This window comes from Gallus gallus, chromosome 25, assembly GCF_016699485.2.
Source record: "Gallus gallus isolate bGalGal1 chromosome 25, bGalGal1.mat.broiler.GRCg7b, whole genome shotgun sequence".
Taxonomy (NCBI): Eukaryota; Metazoa; Chordata; class Aves; order Galliformes; family Phasianidae; genus Gallus; species Gallus gallus.
This window is the reverse complement of record NC_052556.1, coordinates 1,807,876-1,828,058: the sequence shown is the minus strand read 5'-3', so window position 1 is coordinate 1,828,058 and position 20,183 is coordinate 1,807,876. Positions and strand designations below refer to the sequence as shown.

Genomic DNA, 20,183 nt, shown 5'->3' with positions numbered 1-20,183 from the left:
GTCTCCAGAGCTGCCCCGCTGCACTGCTGTGTGACCCCAGAGCTGCCCTGCTGCACCATGGCACATCCCCAGAGCTGCCCTGTTGCACAGCTGCATCTCCAGAGCTGCCCTGCTGCACACCAGCATGACCCCAAAGCTGCCCTGCTGCACATCCGTGTCCCCAGAGCTGCCCTGCTGCAAAGCTGTGTCCTCAGAGCTGCTTTGTTGTACCACTGCATGACCCCAAAGCTGCCCTGCCGCACCATGGTGTGTTCTCAGAGCTGCCCTGCTGCACAGCTGCATCCCCAGAGCTGCCCTGCTGCACACCAGCATGACCCCAAAGCTGCCCTGCTGCACAGCTGCATCCCCAGAGCTGTCCTGCTGCATACCAGCACAACCCCAGAGCCGTCCTGCTGCACACCAGCACGACCCCAAAGCTGCCCTACTACACACCAGCACGACCCCAAAGCTGCCCTGCTGCACAGCTGTGTCCCCAGAGCTGTCCCGTTGCACAGCTGCACATCCCCAGGACCACATCCCCTCCCAGCAGCAGAACACAGCGCAGGACCGGTGGGATTTCAGGCCCACACCCCACAGCCTGCCGGCTTCCATCCCGCACACGGCCGCGCAGGGCTCCCCATCCCAGGTGTTACATGCAGAGGTGTGACAGCACGGTGAGCTGCAGCACAGCACGACGGATCCCTGCATGCCTGCAAACAGCGCCGCTTCCGCCTGCAGCTCCCAGCGGTGCAAATGGAGCGGAGTCCAATCGCACCGCCTCACCTGCACGGCTCTCCTCCGCTCACAGGGGGATAAACCCGGCGGCACAGACAGCCCCGAGCGGCACAGACCGCACTGCAGACCGGAGCCCCAGGAAGGGAAGCAGCCCCAGAAGGTGGGCAGCTCCCCCTGCACCCCAAAGCCATCAGCAGGGGATGTCAGCATCTGTCTGCAGGGAATGCCGCTCCCGTGGCCGCAGCTCTGCTTGGGAACCACCCCCTCCGTCCAGCACAGCTCAGGGCAGAGGCGTTCCGTGCCCATTCACCCTCACAGCCCTGGTTGTGCCCCCGCCCCACTTCCAGGCCCGCATCGCTTCGGCTTCCAACCCAACCACAATCCAAACCACTTCCATTTGTTCCATCTACGTCCCAAGAACGGAGGGCACACGGGAGGGGCTGCTGAGACCCTCATTGTGCTGCACACTGTGGGGATGCCAACGCAGCACGAGGAGCACCGAGGTGCCCTGGGGACGCACTGCTGCTCCAAGGGCCGTCAGCTCCTGCTCCAATCACCCACCCGCACAGGGATGGGTCTCTGAGGGTCTCACGGGAGACCCTGATGGGTCTCAGGGATGTGTGGGTGCCCTCGGAGGTGCCCATAGGACGCGGTGGGTGGAAGCCCTCCACCTTCGCCAGGCACCCAACAGCCACAGCGCTGAGCACGCTGTGGGCGGAGGGAGGGACCGAACCCGTCCGGCAACGGGGTGCGATGAGGAGCACAGCAGTAAAACCAGCAAAGGAACGGCACCGAGCACTTCCAGAGGCACAAGGAGAGCGGGCTCAGCTCTCCCAGCGCCCCGCAGCCCAGCAGCACGAGATCCGTTCCCTCTCCGCCTCGGGGCTCCCCGCGGCACCCACCTCCTCCTGGCGCTCATATCCACCGGCTCGTCGTTAATGTTCTCCTTGCCCGGCCTCCCTGCAGTCCTGCCATCCCCATGGGGCCTCAGGCTCCCATTCAGCTTTTCCTCGTACACTTTCACCCCATCCTGTTTCACCGGCAGCTCGTGGGGCACCTCGATGCCCGACAGGTCCTTCCTCTTCAGCAGCGCCAGCATCTTCAGCCGCTCCATGGCCTCGTGGCCCTCCATCTTCAGCCTCTTGGCCAGCACGTCGTCCCGCTCGTCTGCCTGGTCCAAGCTCCGCTTCAGGAGGTTGAGGCGCAGAGCATCCTCTGTCATCCTGTCCATCCTGTGGGGCAGAGGGACACGAGGACGCCGTCAGTGTCACGTGCGGGGATCCGGACCCGCGGGCGGCGGCGCGCACCGGGATGGGGGGAGCACCCTGAGCCCCACGCAATGGGGGTCCCACGCCCAAAGCACGCCCAGCTGCCCACACGAACCGGGGAGGGGAGCGGGGAGCCCCTCCAGGGCTCAGAGCTGTGCGTGCCCAGCCCGGTCCAACCGGCACGCAGAGCCCCGGCAGCACCGAGCCCTGCGCCCACGGCACGTCTGCGACCGGCACGGCTCCGCGCTGCCTCCAGCCCTGCGCAGGGACGGCTCCGTGCTCAGCTCTGAGCACAGCAGATGCACGCTGAGATACAGCGCGGCACACCACGCCCGGCTCCCGGCGCAGACACCACGGCACACGTGGCCTTTTCCTTTGGAAGTGAAGGAAATCCCCTTCCGTGCGGTTTTTTGGTGGTGGGCACACAGCAGAGCACCCCCCCTCCCCACCCCGACATCACTCCTCTCCTTCCCTTCTGCTCCAGGTGCAGAAATGCCCCCCGGCTGAGCAGCTGTGTGCTTCCAGCTCCCCCAGCGTGAGCTGCTGCTCCCGGGGTGGTGGGAGGGCTCCCCAGGACGTGAGGGGTTCCGCTACAGCCAGGGATAGAGCAGCTCGGCCTTAAGCTCCCTTCCAGCCCAACCATCCCATGGCTCTACGATCTTTAAGGTCCCTTCCAACCCATCCCATGGCCCTATGACCTTTAAGGACCCTTCCAACCCATCCCATGGCTCTATGATCTTTAAGGCCCCTTCCAACCCATCCCATGGCTCTATGAGCTTTAAGGACCCTTCCAACCTATCCCACGGCCCTATGATCTCTAAGAACCCTTCCAACCCATCCCATGGCCCTATGATCTCTAAGAACCCTTCCAACCCATCCCATGGCCCTACGATCTCTAAGAACCCTTCCAACCCATCCCATGGCCCTACGATCTCTAAGAACCCTTCCAACCCATCCCACGGCCCTATGACCTTTAAGGACCCTTCCAACCCATCCCACGGCCCTATGATCTTTAAGAACCCTTCTAACCCATCCCATGGCCCTATGATCTTTAAGGCCCCTTCCAATCCAACCGCTCCATGGCCCTATGAACTCATACGGACCTTTCCAACTCATCCCATGGTTCTATGATCTTTAAGGACCCTTCCAACCCACCCCAGTGTTCTACAATCTTTAAGGTCCCTTCCAACCCAACCACCCCATGGCTCTATGATCTCTAAGAACCCTTCCAACCCATTCCATGGTCCCACCATCTTTAAAGACCCTCCCAACCCAACCATCCCGTGATCATACAATCACTGTGGTCCCCTCCAACCCAACCATCCCATGGCTCTGTGACCTTCAAGGACCCTTCCAACCCCCCCACCCTCCTGCTCTCTGATCCTCCCCCCTGTGCTGACGGATGCCCACACGCACTGGACAGGAGGATGAGGCCAAAGCCCCTCAGGCACCTCTCTTCCCACCCTCTCATTCCCAAGGTGAGCCATGAGATGGAGCCTCAGGGAGCCAAATCTCTGCCAGTTCCCCCCCAGCTGCAGATCCCTGTAATCCCACACGCGGAGCGCGGTGGTCCCGGGGGGTCAGCACTGTGCCAAGAAACCAACCTCAGGGGTTCGAACACCACTCGTGGATGATGCACGGATGCGAGAAACGGCACCAGAAGGGCCCTCAGTGCCCTCCCCAGCCCCACCAGCGCTCATCCCACCCTGCAGCACTGGGAAGCCCTCTGCCCACCCACACAACGTCTCGGATCGAAGCATCACGCATGGAGCACAGAGGGCTGAGGGCCACCACGACCCACAGCCGTCCCACTCAGCATCACACCACGGGGAGTTACATGGTGGCCCGAGACGCGGTGGGGATTCACGGTCCTGGGGTCAGCGTGGGGCGGGGGGAGCTGAGAACGGGGATGAGGAGCTGGGAATGGGAGCTGGGATCATGGAGCTGAGAACTGAGATGGGGGGGTAAGAGCTGGGATCAGGGAGCTGAGAATTGAGATGGGGGGGTAAGAGCTGGGATCAGGGAGCTCGGATGGGGAGCTGAGAACGGAAGGTGAGAGCTGGGGAGATGGATGAGGAGGTGGGATCAGGGAGCTGGGAATGGGAGCTGGGATGGGGGAGCTGGGACTGGAAGCCGGGATCAGGAGCTGGAAATGGGAGCTGAGAGCTGGGATCAGGAGCTGGGAATGGGAGCTGAGAAATGAAATGGAGAGATAAGAGCTGGGATCGGGAAGCTGGGATTGGGAGCTCAGATGGGGAGCTGAGAGCTGGGATCAGGAGATGGGATTAGGGAGCTGGAAATAGGAGCTGAGAGCTGGGATCAGGAGATGGGATTGGGGAGCTGGAAATGGGAGCTGAGAGCTGGGATCAGGAGATGGGATGAGGAGCTGAGAACTGGAGAGCTGGGATTGGGGAGCTGAAAGCTGGGCTGGGGGAGCTGGGATCAGGAGATGGGATTGGAAGCCAGGATCAGGAGCTATAATGGGGAGCTGAGAGCTGGGATCAGGAGCTGGGAATGGGAGCTGGGAATGGGAGCTGAGAGCTGGGATTGGGGAGCTGAAAGCTGGGCTGGGGGAGCTGGGATTGGAAGCCAGGATCAGGAAGCTGGGAGCAGCAGCTAGGAGGGGGAGCTGAGAACTGGGAAAGCTGGGATGGGGGGAGCTGGGGATGGGGGGGGGGGGAGCTGGGGATGGGGGGGGGGGGGGAGCTGGGGATGGGGGGGGGGGGGGAGCTGGGGATGGGGGGGGTGGAGCTGGGGATGGGGGGGGGGGGGGGGAGCTGGGGATGGGGGGCTGTTCCCCCCTCTCTGGATCTCAGCCCCCGCAGAAGGCACTGCTGGGGATCCAGCAGCAGCACTGCACGCTCAGGTCGCTCCGCAGCCTCCAGAATAATACTACCACTATTAAAAATACCAGACACCAAATTCTCAAACGGTGGCGAAATCCCCCCCGGGGGGTGGAGGGGGGGGGGGGGGGGAGGGGGGACAAAAGAGCTCCAAAAGGGCTCCGAAGCACACGTTGGGTTTCGGGCTCAGCGCTGAGCTGCCATCACCTCCCAGCGCGGCTCCGTGGGCGAGCGGCTCCTGCAGCAGTGGGGTCAGGGCAGCCCCGGGGCTGCAGGAGGAGGAGGAGGAGGGGATGAAGGCTGCAGGGGCTCGCAGTGAGGGCTGTGGGCGGAGGGGAGGGCAGAGCGCTGCGCTGTGGGCACAGAGGCTGAGAGCCGCCCGCTGTGGGCTCTGCGCGGCGCTGCGCTCGGGGCGGTTTCGCTGCTCCGTGCTGTAAGACAGGTTTGCCATTCCCAGACAAACAAAGCACATTTTCCCACCTGCGTTGGACGCAGCGCCCACGCGTCCAAAGAAACACCGAAACAAAACAAAACAACACCTCTTGGAAAGGCTGCGAGGAGGGAGGACGGCCCAACCCCCCCCACCACCCCCAGTTACCATCGCACCGCAGGAGCGATTCTGTCGAGGAACGGAGAGCAGCGGCGCTGAGCAGTGGCTGCAGGGATGGGAGCTGAGCCTCACCCGGGGGAGCTGAGCTACAGCAGCGGCAGCGATGCTCCCAGCTGTGCTGCCTCCGAGAGCCGGGATCCCTCCCGCTGCCCGGTGGGGCTCCACGTGCTCCAGGAGGGCTGCTCCATGCGGAGCCCCGGCCGGGAGCCCCGTGTCGGCCCCATGCAGTCGCAGTGATGCTGCACACGGTGACGGTCCCCGCCTTGGGACGGTGACGGTCCCCGCCTTGGGGACACAGAATCGGAGCACGGCCTGCGTTGAAAAGGACCACAACGTCCTCCAAGCAGCGCGGCAGCTCTGAAGGGAGACTGCACTGCATCCAGGCGGAGCTGCTTTGCCGCTGCAGACCCTGCTGGGGGCACCGATCTCCTCTCTGCCTCGAGCCCTTTTCCTGACTGCCCTCCGCTCTCTTGCCAGGGTCACAGTGTCATTAGGTCTGCCACAAACACGACCCTGCCCCATATGCTTATGTCTCAGCGTGTGATTGCTCCAAACCCTGCCCAGCTGCAGGGGCAGCGCGTTCCTCCTAAGCCTGGCCTCATCCGCACTACAACTCCAAGCATGAATCCAGCCATCAACTACCAGCCGGTACGGCGCCGTTCCCCCCCGGGACCTGGGGGGTGTGCTGGGCTTTGGCCACACAGGGGGGTGGGAAGCACTGCGTGAGCAGAGGCTGCAGCAGAACGCTGCTCAAATGGAGGAGCCGTAGGATGGCCTGGGTTGCAAAGGACCGCAATGACCGTCAGCTCCAACCCCTGCTGTGTGCAGGGTCACCAACCAGCAGCCCAGGCTGCACAGAGAACCCATAGAGTGCCATAAGGACCCATAGGGTGCCATTAGGACCCGTAGGGTGCCATTAGGACCCGTAGGGTGCCATTAGGACCCGTAGGGAGCACCATTAGGACCCATAGGGAGCACCATTAGGACCCATAGGGAGCACCATTAGGACCCATAGGGAGCACCATTAGGACCCATAGAATCATTGACTCATAGCATGGCCTGGGTTGCAAAGGACCGCAATGACCGTCAGCTCCAACCCCTGCTGTGTGCAGGGTCGCCAACCAGCAGCCCAGGCTGCACAGAGAACCCATAGGGGGCCATTAGGACCCATAGGGGCACCATTAGGACCCGTAGAATCATTGACTCATAGGATGGCCTGGGTTGCAAAGGAGCACAATGACCATCAGCTCCAACCCCTGCTATGTGCTGGGTCGCCAACCAGCAGCCCAGGCTGCACAGAGAACCCATAGGGTGCCATTAGGACCCATAGGGGGCCATTAGGACCCATAGAATCATTGACCCATAATGTGGCCTGGGTTGCAAAGGACCGCAATGCCCATCAGCTCCAACCCCTGCTGTGTGCTGGGTCGCCAACCAGCAGCCCAGGCTGCACAGAGAACCCATAGGGTGCCATAAGGACCCGTAGGGTGCCATTAGGGCCCACAGGGTGCCACAAGGACCTGTAGGGTGCCACAAGGACCCATAGAATCATTGACTCATAGCATGGCCTGGGTTGCAAAGGACCGCAATGCCCATCAGCTCCAACCCCTGCTATGTGCAGGGTCGCCAACCAGCAGCCCAGGCTGCCCAGAGCCACATCCAGCCTGGCCTGGAATGCCTGCAGGGATGGGGCATCCACCCCTCCTTGGGCAACCTGTTCAGTGCGTCACCACCTCTGGGGGACAAAATTCCTCCTCATATCCAACCTAAACCTCCCCTGTCTCAGTTTAAACCACCCCCCCTTGTCCTACTGCTATCAACCCATGCCAGCAGCCGTTCTCCTCCTGTTTATACGCTCCCTCCAAGTACTGCAAGGCCACCATGAGGTCTCCCCGGAGCCGTCTCTCCTCCAGGCTAAACAAGCCCAGTTCCCTCCAGCCTTCCTCACAGGAGAGCTGCTCCAGCCCTCAGACCACCTTAGTGGCCCTCAGACCACCTTAGTGGCCCTCTGACCACCTCAGTGGCCCTCCGACCCCATGGGGTCCCTCCATCGGTCTCCCTCCGCTGCCCTCCATCCCCCACCAGCGATCAGAGCCGAAATCCCTCACCCAACCTCTCCCCCTCCCCTCCTACCCGAGGACACCCCCAGCACCGTGCCAGGCTCAGCCCAGCCCGCACTGAGCTATGACTATGGGGGACCCCGCAGCCGCTCCCCACGGCGCACCAACAGCTCCTCCATCACCATCCCGGCGCACAGAGGGGGTCTGTGGGGGGACGGCTGAGCTCTGTGTGCCCCCGTGGGGCTCTCGGAGCAGCACGACCCGCAGCTGCAGCTCACCCACGTGGGCCCTCCTCGGCTCCGTCCCGACCCCACGGCGGCCCAACGCAGCCCGGCGTCGTAAACCGCACTTCCACGGCGCCGCGCACAAAATGGCTGCGTTCCCATGCAACGCTACGGCGAGGAGAATCACCTAAAAAGGTAATTAGGGCTTCACGGGCGGGCGGGGCGGAGGGGCTTCGTGGAGGGCAGGGGTGGGAGGGGGCGGCTGCCGGAGCTCAGGGGGAGCCGCGGGAGTGGGGCGCAGGTATGGAGCGCGGCCAGGCAGGGTGGGCAGCACAGCGGGGGCTGCGAGGGAAGGCAGATCCCAAGGGAACAAAGGGAGAAGTGCTTTGGGGCAGGAGCTCCTCAAACGGGCCGCGGGGAAAAGTCCTCCGTAGAGAACTACAGACAAAGAGCGGCTCCCAGGTGGAGGTGGTTGGGGGGGGGGGGGGGGGGGGGCGGGTGGAGCAGCGCGGCCGTGGATGGCAGCGGGGATGCGGGGAGCAGCACAGCACAGTGCCATCCCGGCTCGGCGCCCATCCCGGCTCGGGGCAGAACGGCAGCTCGGAGCTCCCCGGGGTGCCCAAATGAGCCCCAAAAGCACGGCAGGAAACGGCGACGGCGGAGCCAAAAGCGGCGCCCGGGGCGGCCCCAACGCAGCGCTGCGGGATGACGCACAGAGCGGGCAGCGCTCACAGCGGGGGCTGCAACGCACGGCGGGGGGGGGGGGGGGGGGGGGGGGGGGATGGGGGGGCACTCAGCACTGAGACCGCGTGGAGGTGGGAATTCTGCAATGGGGGGGAGAGGGGAGGGGAGGGCTCTGAGACGGCACGGCGCTGCTAAGGGGGGGTCGGGCAGGGCTGCACCCCAGGAGCCTTCGTGCGGGCGGGGGGGGGAAGGGAGGGGGGGGGGGGGCGATACTCACAGGTACAAAACGCAACCGCCCCGCCGCCTCCGCGAGGTGTCACGGAGATTACGGGCCGGGAGGGCCCGAGCGGGGCTGGGGGGCGGGGGGGGGGGGCGGGGAGGGGCGGCTCTGTGGGTCCCCCCCCCCCCCGGCGGGACCCGGCGCAGCCCCGTCTCCAAACGGGCACTTCGCTGCCAATCACGCGCCGTGCTGCGATATTAAACAAAAGAAAAAGGGGATGCTTTGCTTTTACCCACAATGCCTCGCGGGGCAGGGAGAGGGGAGGGAAAAAAAAAGGGAAAAAAAAAAAAAAAGAGGAAAAAAAAATAATAAAGGGGAAAAAAAAAACACACACACACACACACACACACACACACACACACAAAAACCCGACCGACAAACCAGTCGCAGCCGGTTTGTAACCTCGGGACATGGAATCATCCCCGCGCTCCTTTATTCCTCTCCAAAGTCGGGTGCGGTAGAAAAGTCAGTTGGCTGCGCCCCCCCCCCCCAACCACCGCCCCCCCCTTTGGGCAGCCCCTGGCGCCCGGCCAAACTTTGTCTTCATTCATCACAGCTCCTTCCCCTCCGAGCCGCCTTAACTGCTTCGGGCCCGGCGCCGCCGCTGCCAGGGGCTGCCATGCGCTGCCATGCGCTGCTATGCACTGCTATGCACTGCTATGCACTGCCAGGGGCTGCCATGCGCTGCTATGCACTGCCAGGGGCTGCCAGGGGCCGCCATGCACTGCTATGCGCTGCCATGCGCTGCCAGGGGCTGCCATGCACTGCCATGCATTGCCATGCACTGCTATGCACTGCTATGCGCTGCCAGGGGCTGCCACGCACTGCCATGTGCTGCCATGCACTGCCATGTGCTACTATGCACTGCTATGCGCTGCCAGGGGCCGCCATGCACTGCTATGCGCTGCCATGCATTGCCATGCGCTGCCATGCATTGCCATGCGCTGCCATGCACTGCCAGGGGCTGCCATGTGCTGCCATGCACTGCTATGCACTGCCAGGGGCCGCCATGCACTGCTATGCACTGCCAGGGGCTGCCATGCGCTGCCAGGGGCTGCCAGGGGCCGCCATGCACTGCCAGGGGCTGCCAGGGGCCGCCATGCACTGCCAGGGGCTGCCAGGGGCCGCCATGCACTGCCAGGGGCTGCCAGGGGCCGCCATGCACTGCTATGCATTGCTATACACTGCCAGGGGCCGCCATGCACTGCCATGCACTGCCATGCACTGCCAGGGGCTGCCATGCACTGCCAGGGGCTGCCATGCACTGCTATGCACTGCTATGCGCTGCCAGGGGCTGCCATGCACTGCTATGCACTGCCATGTGCTGCCATGCACTTGCACACACGGCCACACAGTCCCCCCCAGTGCCCCCCACACGGAGCAGCGTCCCCAGCACACACCCCACACGTCCCCCATGGGGCCCAGCAGCGGCACTGCCCATAAGGCTCAGCACTGCACGCCCCACAGGGCCCAGCATTGGGGCCCTTGAGGACCCCATCAGTACTACTCCCCATGTGTCCCAGCATCACAGCCCCCCCACATAAGTACTTGCCATAAATCCCAGCACCACCACCCCCCATAGGGCCCAGCACTGGGGCTTTCGAGGTTCCCATCAGTGCTGTTCCCTGTAGGTCCCATCAGTGGTACAGCCCATACATCCCAGCATCACAGCATCCAGCACCAGTACAGCCCATACATCCCAGCATCACAGCACCAGTACAGCCCATACATCCCAACATCACAGCACCCAGCACCAGTACTCCCCATAAGACCCAGCATTGGGGTCCTCGAGGTTCCCATCAGTGGTACTCCCCACAGATCCCAGCATCACAGCCCCCCCAGCACCACAATGCCCCACAGCTCCCAGCAATGGGGTCCTTGAGGACCCCATCAATGGCACTCCCCATAGGCCCCAGCACTGTGGCCCCCCAGCACCACTACCCCCCCATCCATCCCAGCTCTGGGGCTCCTGGGGTCCCCATCATTGCTACCCCCCATCCATCCCAGCTCTGGGGCTCCTGGGGTCCCCATCAGTGCTACCCCCATCCATCCCAGCTCTGGGGCTCCTGGGGTCCCCATCAGTGCTACCCCCATCCATCCCAGCTCTGGGGCTCCTGAGGTCCCCATCACCGTTGGGGTGGCAGCCAGGCCTGCATCTCCAGATCTGTGCTGTGGCTCTCAGCATCCCCAGCACAGCACCAAAGCCACCTCCAGACGGCCGCATCCTTTTCACAGCACATCCCCAATGCGTTTCCCCATTTGCTCTCCCAGCAGCACCTCCACTCCCCACCCCACCATCCCAGCACAGAACGGGCTCTGCAGGCACAGGTAGGAACACACTGCTGCACAACGGTGCTGAGCTGAGGAGCAGCACCGCCTTCCAGGCCAGGTTAGCAGGAGCCAACCCCCACCCCGTGCAGCTTCACCCCATGCCCAGCACTGCAGAAAGGAGAGCACCTGAGAGACCCCATAGCCCAGATGTGGAAAGGGAAGGGCAGACCATCACTGCGCCATTCATCTCATTGATTTTAGGGTCCTTTCACGAGGACCCATCCTCTGGGTGCTTCTATTTCCACGATGAAAAGCCCTTTGACTACATGTGCTGCAGTGCTAACAATAGGCGCTTTGATGCGGCCCCGGCCCCCATCCCCATCCATTCTGTGCAGGTGATGCGGAGCTCAGGAGTCCCTCCCGACCCCACGGCTGCGGGGAAGGCCGGCTCAGCCCCCAGCGCTGCCCACCGACCCCACAGCAGGGATGGGGCCGTGGGGAGGCACAGCGGAGCTGCTGTGGTTCATCGGAGCACGGAGGGCCGCCAGGCTGCAAATATGGAGGTGGGAGCAAAGCGAAGACGCAGGCAGAGCAAGGAGGGGGAAGATGGCGCCTGTAGGTCCGGCAGAGCCCACCGGGAGCCGTGGTGAGAGGGGTGGGCCAGCACAACGCAGGAGGGGCAGGGCGGGGGGTGGGCTCCGAGGTCCCTTCCAACCCATCCCACGTCTCTATCAGCTTTAAGGACCCTTCCAACCATCCCATGTCTCTATCAGCTTTAAGGACCTTTCCAACCATCCCATGTCTCTATCAGCTTTAAGGACCCTTCCAACCCATCCCACGTCTCTATCAGCTTTAAGGACCCTTCCAACCATCCCATGGCTCTATCAGCTTTAAGGACCTTTCCAACCCATCCCATGTCTCTATGAGCTTTAAGGACCCTTCCAACCCATCCCACAGCTCTATGAGATTTAAGGACCCTTCCAACCCATCCCACAGCTCTATGAGCTTTAAGGACCCTTCCAATCCATCCCATGTCTCTATCAGCTTTAAGGACCCTTCCAATCCAACCATCCCGTGCCTCTACGATCTTCGAGGACCCTTCCAACTCAATCACCCCATGGCTCTACGATCCCTGAAGACCCTTCCAACCCATCCCACAGCTCTATGATCTCTAAGGACCGTTCCCACCATTTTATGACTATGATCCTTAACGACCCTTCGAACCCAACCATTCCAAGAATCTATGACCTTTAAGGACCCCTCCGACACAACCATTCCACGGCTCTATGATCCCTAAGGACCCTTCCAGCCTATTCCACAGCTCTATGATCTTTAAGGACCCTTCCAGCCTATTCCACGGCTCTATGATCTTTAAGGACCCTTCCAACCCATTCTACGTCTCTGTGATCTTTAAGGACCCTTCCAACCCATTCTACAGCTCTGTGATCTTTAAGGACCCTTCCACTCCAACCATCCCATGGCTGTATGGTCTTCAAAGACCCAACCCAACCGTTCCATGAATCTATGACCTTTAAGGACCCCTCCAACACAACCATTCCACGGCTCCATGATCTCTAAGCACCCTTCCAACCCAACCATCGCATGGCCCTGAGATCTGTAAGGACCCTTCCAAACCAACCATCCCACAGCTTTGTGGTATTTAAGGACTCTTACGAACCATCCCACAGCATTATGATCTCTAAAGACTGTTCCAACCATTCCATAGCTCTACACTCTTTAAGGACCCTTCCAACCCAACCATCCCATGGCACTGTGGTCTTTAAGGACCCTTCCAACCCAACCATCCCACGGCCCTGTGGTCTTTAAGGACCCTTCCGACCCAACCATCCCATGGCCCTGTGGTCTTTAAGGACCCTTACAACCCAACCATCCCGTGGCCCTGTGGTCTTTAAGGACCCTTCCAACCCAACCATCCCATGGCCCTGTGGTCTTTAAGGACCCTTCCAACCCAACCATCCCACAGCTCTATGATCTGTAAGGACCCCTCCATCCCAACCACCCCACATCCCTACAGCCAAGCCATCCTTGCGCCTCCCCGACCCGGCGCTCTGCTTTACCCAAACCTCACCGGGACACACGGACAGCGCAGCACAGACAAACAGACTCAGGATCCCACTTCCACCAAAGCCTCCCATTGGGGATCCGGGCCCCCCACCCCTCCTGCAGGGTTGGGGACGTCCTGGTGACGGCGCTGCCCCTCCGCCCGGCATCGGCGCAGAGACGAAAACAGAACGCCGCGGAGGTGCCAAGGCAGAACCACGCCGTGCCGGGAGGCATTGGAAGCTGTCAAAGCTCCAGGATTAAATTAGGATCAGGGACTTCGATAACGAGCACGTGGAGGAGTGATTCACGGGAGGGGAAAACGCGTTGGGTTTGGACTGAATCGGCAATGAGGGACCATTACTGAGCGACCATTTTGAAACCCTCTGAAAATCCACATCTGTCAGTTCCATTCAGCCCAAATTCCCACAGATGCAAAGAGCAGAACCTGCACTGCCGGGCGCCAATTGGGCACCAGTTGGGCACCGGCTGGGCACCGGGCAGCACCGCCCACCCCATGCATCCCCACTGCACGCAGAGGGGACCCCGCAGCCCCACGCAGCCCACATGGGGGGCAGCGGCGGCGGCCTCACCCCGAGCAGCTCCGGCTCTTTTGTCTGGCTGGAGATGGAGCGAATGTCACTCAGCTCCAACGGGGACTGCTGCAGACAAAAAGGAGAAGCGAAGACCCACTGCAGCGAAACAAGTTTGGCCATTCGTGGCAGCGGTTTCTGTCCCCGCGCAAACCGCGTTGGGCAGCCGGGAGAAGGAGCAAAACCGCAGCGCAGCTCAGCCCGAAGCTGTCGGTATCCCGGAGGATCCGACCCAGCAAAGTCCTGCGCTGAGCCCACGTTGGGGCAGGGAGAGCGGCGCGGAGCAGAGCCGGGGCTGCCTGATCCGGGATGAGGCTCAGATCGGAGCCCAGGAGAGCAAACGGAGCTCACGGCGTCGCGGTGTTTTGTCTTCGCAGAGCTCAGCGCTGAGATACGGCGCTGTGGCTCCGGGGGGGGCTGCGCTGGGGGCGGGACGTGGGGATGGGGGGTGTGCAGGGATGGGGGGGTGTGCAGGGATGGGGGGGCACAGTGCAGGGATGGGGGGGCACAGTGCAGGGATGGGGGGGCACAGTGCAGGGATGGGGGGGCACAGTGCAGGGATGGGGGGGGCACAGTGCAGGGATGGGGGGAGGGGGGCAGGATTCAGAGATGGGGGGGTACAATGCAAGGATGGGGGGTGGGGGGGGCAGGACACAGGGATGGGGGGGTATGCAGGGATGGGGGGGCGCAGTGCAAGGATGGGGGGGCAGGACACAGGGATGGGGGGGCACAATGCAAGGATGGGGGGCAGGGGGGCAGGACGCAGGGATGGGGGACAGGACGCAGGGATGGGGGGCACAATGCAAGGATGGGGGGTGGGGGGGGCAGGACGCAGGGATGGGGGGGCACAATGCAAGGATGGGGTGTCAGGACACAGGGCTGGGGGGGGCACAATGCAAGGATGGGGGGCACAATGCAAGGATGGGGGGGAGGGGGGCACAACGCAGGGATGGGGGGCACGACGCAGGGATGGGGTGCACGACGCAGGGCCAGAGAGAGGACACAAGGCTGGGGGGGCACACAGGGATGGGGGACGACAAAGGGCTGGAGGGGGGCACACGCCGGGCTGAGCTGCCCCCCACGCTCCAACGCTGCAGGGCCAGGCCGGGCCGCACGCCCACCCGCCCACCCACCTCCAGCACAGCCCATCTGCACCGCCAGCAGCGCCGTCCGCCTTCCAAGAAGCGCCATGAGCGAAGAGCTGCGGGAGCACCGCCGGCTCCTTCCAACCCCGGCGCGCAGCTCTGCCTTCTGTGCCACCCCCACCCCCTCCCCGCAGCCGCACGGAGCCCCACTGCTGCCCCGCGGGGGCCGCCCACCTCCCGCTGAGAACGGACCGCTGTGGGGGTTCGGCCCCCCCCAAAGCCAAACCTCCGCCCCCCGTAAGCGTGGAGCCGTCCCAGCAGCGCCCGCCGGCCCGCAGTGCTCAGCCCTGCTGGGGCTGCTGTGCACAGCTGTGAGCCGCCCGGACTGCGGGCGCTGCTGGGCGTCCGGGGACGATCCGGGGCTCATTTTGGGTACCGGCAGCACAATAACCACACGGCGCTCCCCGGCCGGGGGCTGCAGAGCTCCGGGTTGGAGCTCAACCGTATTCCCCTCCTCTCAGCGCTCATAAACCCTCACCCAAACGCCACAGCACGACAGGAACCGAAGGGGATGGGGGGGAACCGAAGGGGATGGGGGGGAACCGAAGGGGATGGGGGGGAACCGAAGGGGATGGGGGGGGGGGGGGGACAGCCGAAGGGGGTTTGGGAGGGAGGGGGGGGGCAGCCGAAAGGGATTGGGGGGGGGGGGGGGGGGGGGGGGGGGGAGGCAAATGGGACGGGGGTGTCCAGCCCTGCAGGCTGCCCCTCCCCAGCAGCGATGAGCCCCCCCAGGGCACGCAGAGCGCAGCGCGGCCGGCAGGGCCGTACCCGGGGCACACAGCGCTGTGCTATGGGGAGCGGAGCTCCGTCTCCATCAGCTGTGAGCGCAGCCCGGCAGCACCGACGCCCGCAGCCTTCCAGAACGGCACCGACACGGAGGTTTCAGAGCAACGCTCCCCCATCACCCGACCCCACGGCAGAGCCCGGGGTGCAGCCCCTCCTCACCGCTCCCTTACAGAGGGGATCCCCACTGCGCCCACCTGCGGGGTTGGGGGTCCCGGGTGGCAGCGCTGCTCCCGTTGGGGCTCATTGCTGAGGATCGGTGCGCCCCGGCAATGGGAGCATCGGTGTGGGGCAGCTCAAAGCAAGGGGGACTTCCCCCCCATCGCCCCTCCCGCAGCACTCAGGGACCTCACGGTCAATCTGGGGGGGGGAATGAGGCCGACGGAGCGCTAATTAACAGAGAAAGCCATCAGGGAGCGCCGCAGGACCGGCCGGCCTCCAACACCGGAGGGCAGTGAGGGGAACACAGCCGGGACGAGCAGTCCCAGAACGGGTTGGGTCGGAGGGGACCTCCGGGATGGCGGAGCTCCAACCCCCCCCCCACTGCATGCAGAGCCGCCCACCTCCCCGTTCACCACCAACCCGGGCTGCCCAACCCCAACTCCAACACCCCCAGGGACGGACGGGGCAACCACAGCCCCTCCGGGCAGCCGCTGCAGCGCCTCACCGCTCTCATAGGGAAGAGCTTCAACCTCCGTCTGCCCTCCTTCCACTTCCATCCCCCCCTTCCCCACGGCAGCTCCGTGCCGCCCACGGCCCTCCCTCGGGTGGGAAACGGTGCTTCCGAGGGGACCCCGAGCGCCTCCACCGCCCCCCCCAGCAGTGGTGAGGGGGGGGGCAGAGCAGCGGTTGTGGGGGGGGGCGGCTGTCGGAAGAGGAAGCGGAGCACAGAGCGGCGCAGCCCCACAAAGATGGATGCTCCCATCCGCCGCGTCACGTCGGGGCTCACCCAGCGTGTGAGCAAAGCGCCGGGAGGGGGGGGCTGAGAAGGGGGGAGGGGGGGGGAGGGAACCCACAGCCCGACCGCTCGGGGTCAGCGGGCAGCGCTGTGCGGGGGGGGGTCCCGACGTCACCCACGCCGCGCAGCCCCGCGGCTGCCGACCGATTCCAACCGCGCTCCCGAAGCGCCGCGGTCCCCCCCGGTGCGCACCACGTGTGCCGCGGTCGGACGGCTGCGGGGCAGCGCCGGAACCCCGCGGGCAGCAAAACGCCCTCCTTCCGCGGCCAGGAAAGCCCCGAACCCACCGCGAGGCGAAGCGTTCGGAGCGCCGCTCCCGCCGCATCCATCCGCCGCCGCCTCCTCTTCCTCCCCTCCTCCTCCTCCTCCTCCTCCTCCTCCCTTCCCGTCACGGCTCCATCAAAGGGTCCCTTCTTCCCGACCTCCGGGCGGAGGAGCGGCGCTTTTCGGCCGCCCAAACGCTCCCGTTTGCGGCAAACCGAGCGGAGAACCGCGCGGCCGACGGCGGGGAACGGCGGCCCGACGGCCCCGGAGCGGCGGAGCGGCGCAGCCGAACCCCAACGATGCGCTGCGGGGAACGACGCGGGGCCGCTTCGCTCCGGGCTGAGGGGAGGGGGGGGGGGCGCCGGCAGAGAGCCGGGACCGGGCGGGGGGGGTGGGGGCGGGATGGGGGGGCACCTCCGGCCGGCGGCTTCGGGGGCGGGGGGGGCACCGGGAGAGCCGCGAACAAAGCGGTCCCCGCCGCCCCCCGCGCCGCCCGCGGACTCCCCCACCCCCGCGCGGGGCCGCAGCCGGGCGGAGCCCTCAACCCCCCCCCCCCCCTCCCCCGCGCCCCGCCCCGCCCCGCCCCGCGGTACCGCCGGGCCCCGGCCGAGGGGCAGCGCCGACCCCGGGATCCCCGCGCCGCCGCCGCCGCCGCCCTCCCTTCGCTTCGCTTCCCTTCCCTTCCCCCCCACCCCCGGCCCCGCTCCGCTCCCCGGCCCGACCCGCCGCCCCCGCAGGGCCCGGCCCCGCCGCCGCCGGAACTCCCTCCCCTCCGCGCCGCCCCGGCCCCGCGCGGCCCCCCGCCTCCCCCGCGGCGCTCACCTGGCGCGGGGGCCGCCGCCCGGGGCTGCGGCTGCGGGTCCCGGGGCCGGGCCGGGCCGCGCGGGCGGAGCAGACGGCGCCGCAGCCCACAGCCGCCGCGGAGCGCAGCCGGCACCACCACAAACAATGCCGCTGATTGGGCAGCGGCCCCGCCGCGCTCGGCCCGCCTCCCGACCCCAGCGACGACGCCCATTGGCCGGCCTCGCGGACGGACGGGGCGGCGCGCCGATCGCGCTCGCGGACGCCGCCGGCGAGCCCGCCTCCCGCTTCTGACTGGCGGCCGGGGGCGAAGATTGGCGCGCCGCTCCGCCAATCGGAAGCCGAGGAGCTTCCCCGCGGGGCGCCTTTAATGGGTCCCGGCGCCTGGACATCCGGGCACTTCGCCGGCCGCTTTATGTGTCGGCGGGCAAAAAAAAAAAAAAAAAGAGAAAAAAAAAAAAAAAAAGAGAGAGAAAAAAAAAACGGAGCGAACCCTCCGCCCCCGCGCGCCGCTCGCCGGGGACTTTGGGCCCACAGCGGCCGCCGTACCGCCGCGCCGGGCCCACGTGGCGGCGCCGCACGTGCCCGCGGCGAGGCCGCGCCCGGTACCGGGCAGAACCCGGCGGGCCCCGGCAGCCTCGCAAGGCCCCAAGATGGCCGCCGGGCCGGGCCGCCGCTCTGCCCCGCGCTGCCGCTCTCTGTGGTGCCGCGGCGCCCCCCCGAAGCTCCCCTCCCCCCCCCACCCCCAAAGCAGTCGGCGGTGGAGGCGGGCGGAGAAAATACTGCGGCGGCTTTATTGACATCGGCGCCCCCCGGGGGGAGGAGGGGGGGGGAGCCCTATTGCACGGTGCGGGGCGCCCCCCCGGACCCCGCGGCGCTGCAGGGGGGGGCTTCCAGTGACGGCAGGACGAATAAATAAAAAATACCGCTCTATCCGAACTCCGGCATAAAAAACCCCCGGCGGGGCTGAGAATGAGGGGTGTCCGGGTGAGTCCCCCCCCCCACCCCCCCTTAACACTCCAGGAGGGCCCCGAAGCTCTTGCGGCAGTCGATGGCTTTGGAGCTGGGGGGCTGAGCCCGCCGCCGCCGCAGCTCCTCCTTGCCCAGACTGCCCGCCAGCTTGCTGAACGCAGAGCGGTACTTCTTATCGAAGGCGGCTGGGGGGGGGGGGGGGGGGGGGGGGGGGGGGGGTCAGTGCTGGTCGTAACCCCCCCTCCCCCCCATGGACCCCCTCCCCCCCCTGGATCCCCCTCCCCCCCCCCCGGATCTCCTCCCCCCCCCATGGATCCCCTCCCCCCCCATGGATCTCCTCCCCCCCCCCATGGACCCCCACCCCCCCCCACAGATCCCCCTCCCCCCCCATGGACCCCTCAGACCCCCCCGTACCGATGTCGGTGTGTTCCCTGCCCAGCGCTGCCAGCGTCAGGAAGAGGATCTCCCTATAGATGCTCCTGAGAGGGGGGGGGGGGGAAGGGGTAAAGGGGTGAGGGGCAGCCCCCGGGGGGGGGGGGGGTTGGGGGGTCGGAGGGTTGGACCCCCGGGGGGGGGGGGGTGTTGGGGACGGGGGGTCGGAGGGTTGTGGGGTACCTCTGCGTGTGCTGAGGGCCGCCCATGGCGGGCGGCGCGTCGAGGAAGAGCGCGATGGCTTTGTGCACCTCGCTCAGCCCCACGTGGCTCAGCACGGCCTCCAGGAACGCCAACGAGACGGGGGGGGGCGCGGCGGGGCCAGGCCTGCAGCCGCCCGGGGACGTTACCTGGAGAGCGGGGGGGGACGGAGAACAGCGGTGGGTCAGCGCTGCCCCCCCCCCTACTGCCCCCTCCCCCCCCCCCACTACAGAATGCCCCCCCGCCCCGCAGCCCGGACCCCCCCGCACTCACTGTGCAGCCTCCACAGCACGTAGAGGGGCGGTGCGCTGTCGGGTTCGGGCTCCAAAACGTCCCACAGCAGTCGCACATCCGACAGTGACGGCGTCGGGGGGCAGCGCCTGGGCGGGGGAGGGGGGGGGGGGGAAGGGCCGTGATGCCCCCCAGCCCCAGCAGCCCCTGTCCCAAAGCAGCTCCCATCCCCTGCAGCCCCCCATCCCCAGCACTCCCCATCTTCCAGCACCCCCCATCCTAAGCACCCCCCCATCCACCACCTCCCTCCCCCCAGCACCCACCCATCCCCAGCACCCCATCATTCCCCAGCACCCCCCATTCCCCACCATCTCCCTACCCCCCACCATCTCCCTCATCCCCAGCAGCCCCCATCCACCATCTCCCTCCCCCCCAGCAGCCCCCCTACTCTCCAGCACCCCCCATCCCCACCATCTCCCCCCCCAGCACCCCCCACAGCCCCCCATTCCCAGTGTGCCCCCACCCCCAGAACCACTCATCCACCATCTCCCTACCCCCCCATCCCCACCATCTCCCCACCCCCAGCACCCCCCCACCCCCAGCATCTCCCATCTCCCCCATCTCCCCATCCCCCCCCATCCCCCCATCCCCATCCCCATCTCTCCATCCCCCCAGATCCCCCATCCCCACCATCTCCCCACCCCCAGCACCCTCCCATCCTCAGCACCCCCATCTCCCCCATCCACCATCTCCCTACCCCCCAGCAGCCCCCCTACTCTCCAGCACCC

At 65.7% G+C, this 20,183-nt stretch overlaps 2 protein-coding genes across 13 annotated transcripts in view; both read right to left on the bottom strand.

Moving 5' to 3' along the window:
- GATAD2B (GATA zinc finger domain containing 2B) overlaps window positions 1–17,701 on the bottom strand; it is a 29,615-nt gene extending 11,914 nt beyond the window's left edge. For 3 of the 12 annotated variants that reach the window (XM_040652588.2, XM_040652590.2, XM_040652589.2), the window contains exons 1-2: window positions 17,581–17,701; window positions 1,617–1,946 (exon numbers count right to left, since the gene is read on the bottom strand). In XM_040652588.2, the coding sequence (XP_040508522.1) occupies window positions 1,617–1,945 (329 nt within the window). In that variant the 5' untranslated portion in view covers window position 1,946; window positions 17,581–17,701. Of the gene's footprint in view, window positions 1–1,616; window positions 1,947–7,773; window positions 7,948–8,680; window positions 8,748–14,741; window positions 14,870–16,203; window positions 16,576–16,686; window positions 16,852–17,172; window positions 17,294–17,351; window positions 17,425–17,580 lie in introns of those variants that run through there. The other 9 variants (XM_040652593.1, XM_046904033.1, XM_046904031.1 and 6 more) reach the window with 9 other exon arrangements.
- Window positions 17,702–18,332: 631 nt separating this feature from the next.
- LOC107051524 (DENN domain-containing protein 4B-like) lies at window positions 18,333–19,523 on the bottom strand. The gene is made up of 4 exons (XM_040652594.2): window positions 19,438–19,523; window positions 19,147–19,313; window positions 18,946–19,010; window positions 18,333–18,716 (listed from the first exon to the last, which is right to left on the bottom strand). The coding sequence occupies exons 1-4, from the start codon at window positions 19,513–19,515 to the stop codon at window positions 18,571–18,573; spliced, it is 456 nt and encodes a 151-aa protein (XP_040508528.1). The 5' UTR covers window positions 19,516–19,523; the 3' UTR covers window positions 18,333–18,570.
- Window positions 19,524–20,183: the final 660 nt, after the last annotated feature.

Coding starts and splice junctions, on each gene's coding strand:
- LOC107051524 (XM_040652594.2), bottom strand. CDS start 19,515: ATGTGCGACTGCTGTGGGACGTTTTGGAGCCCGAACCCGACAGCGCAC. Junction 19,314..19,437: donor CGTGCTGTGGAGGCTGCACA/GTGAGTGCGGGG, acceptor CCCGCTCTCCAG/GTAACGTCCCCGGGCGGCTG. Junction 19,011..19,146: donor GGCCCTCAGCACACGCAGAG/GTACCCCACAAC, acceptor CCCCCCTCTCAG/GAGCATCTATAGGGAGATCC.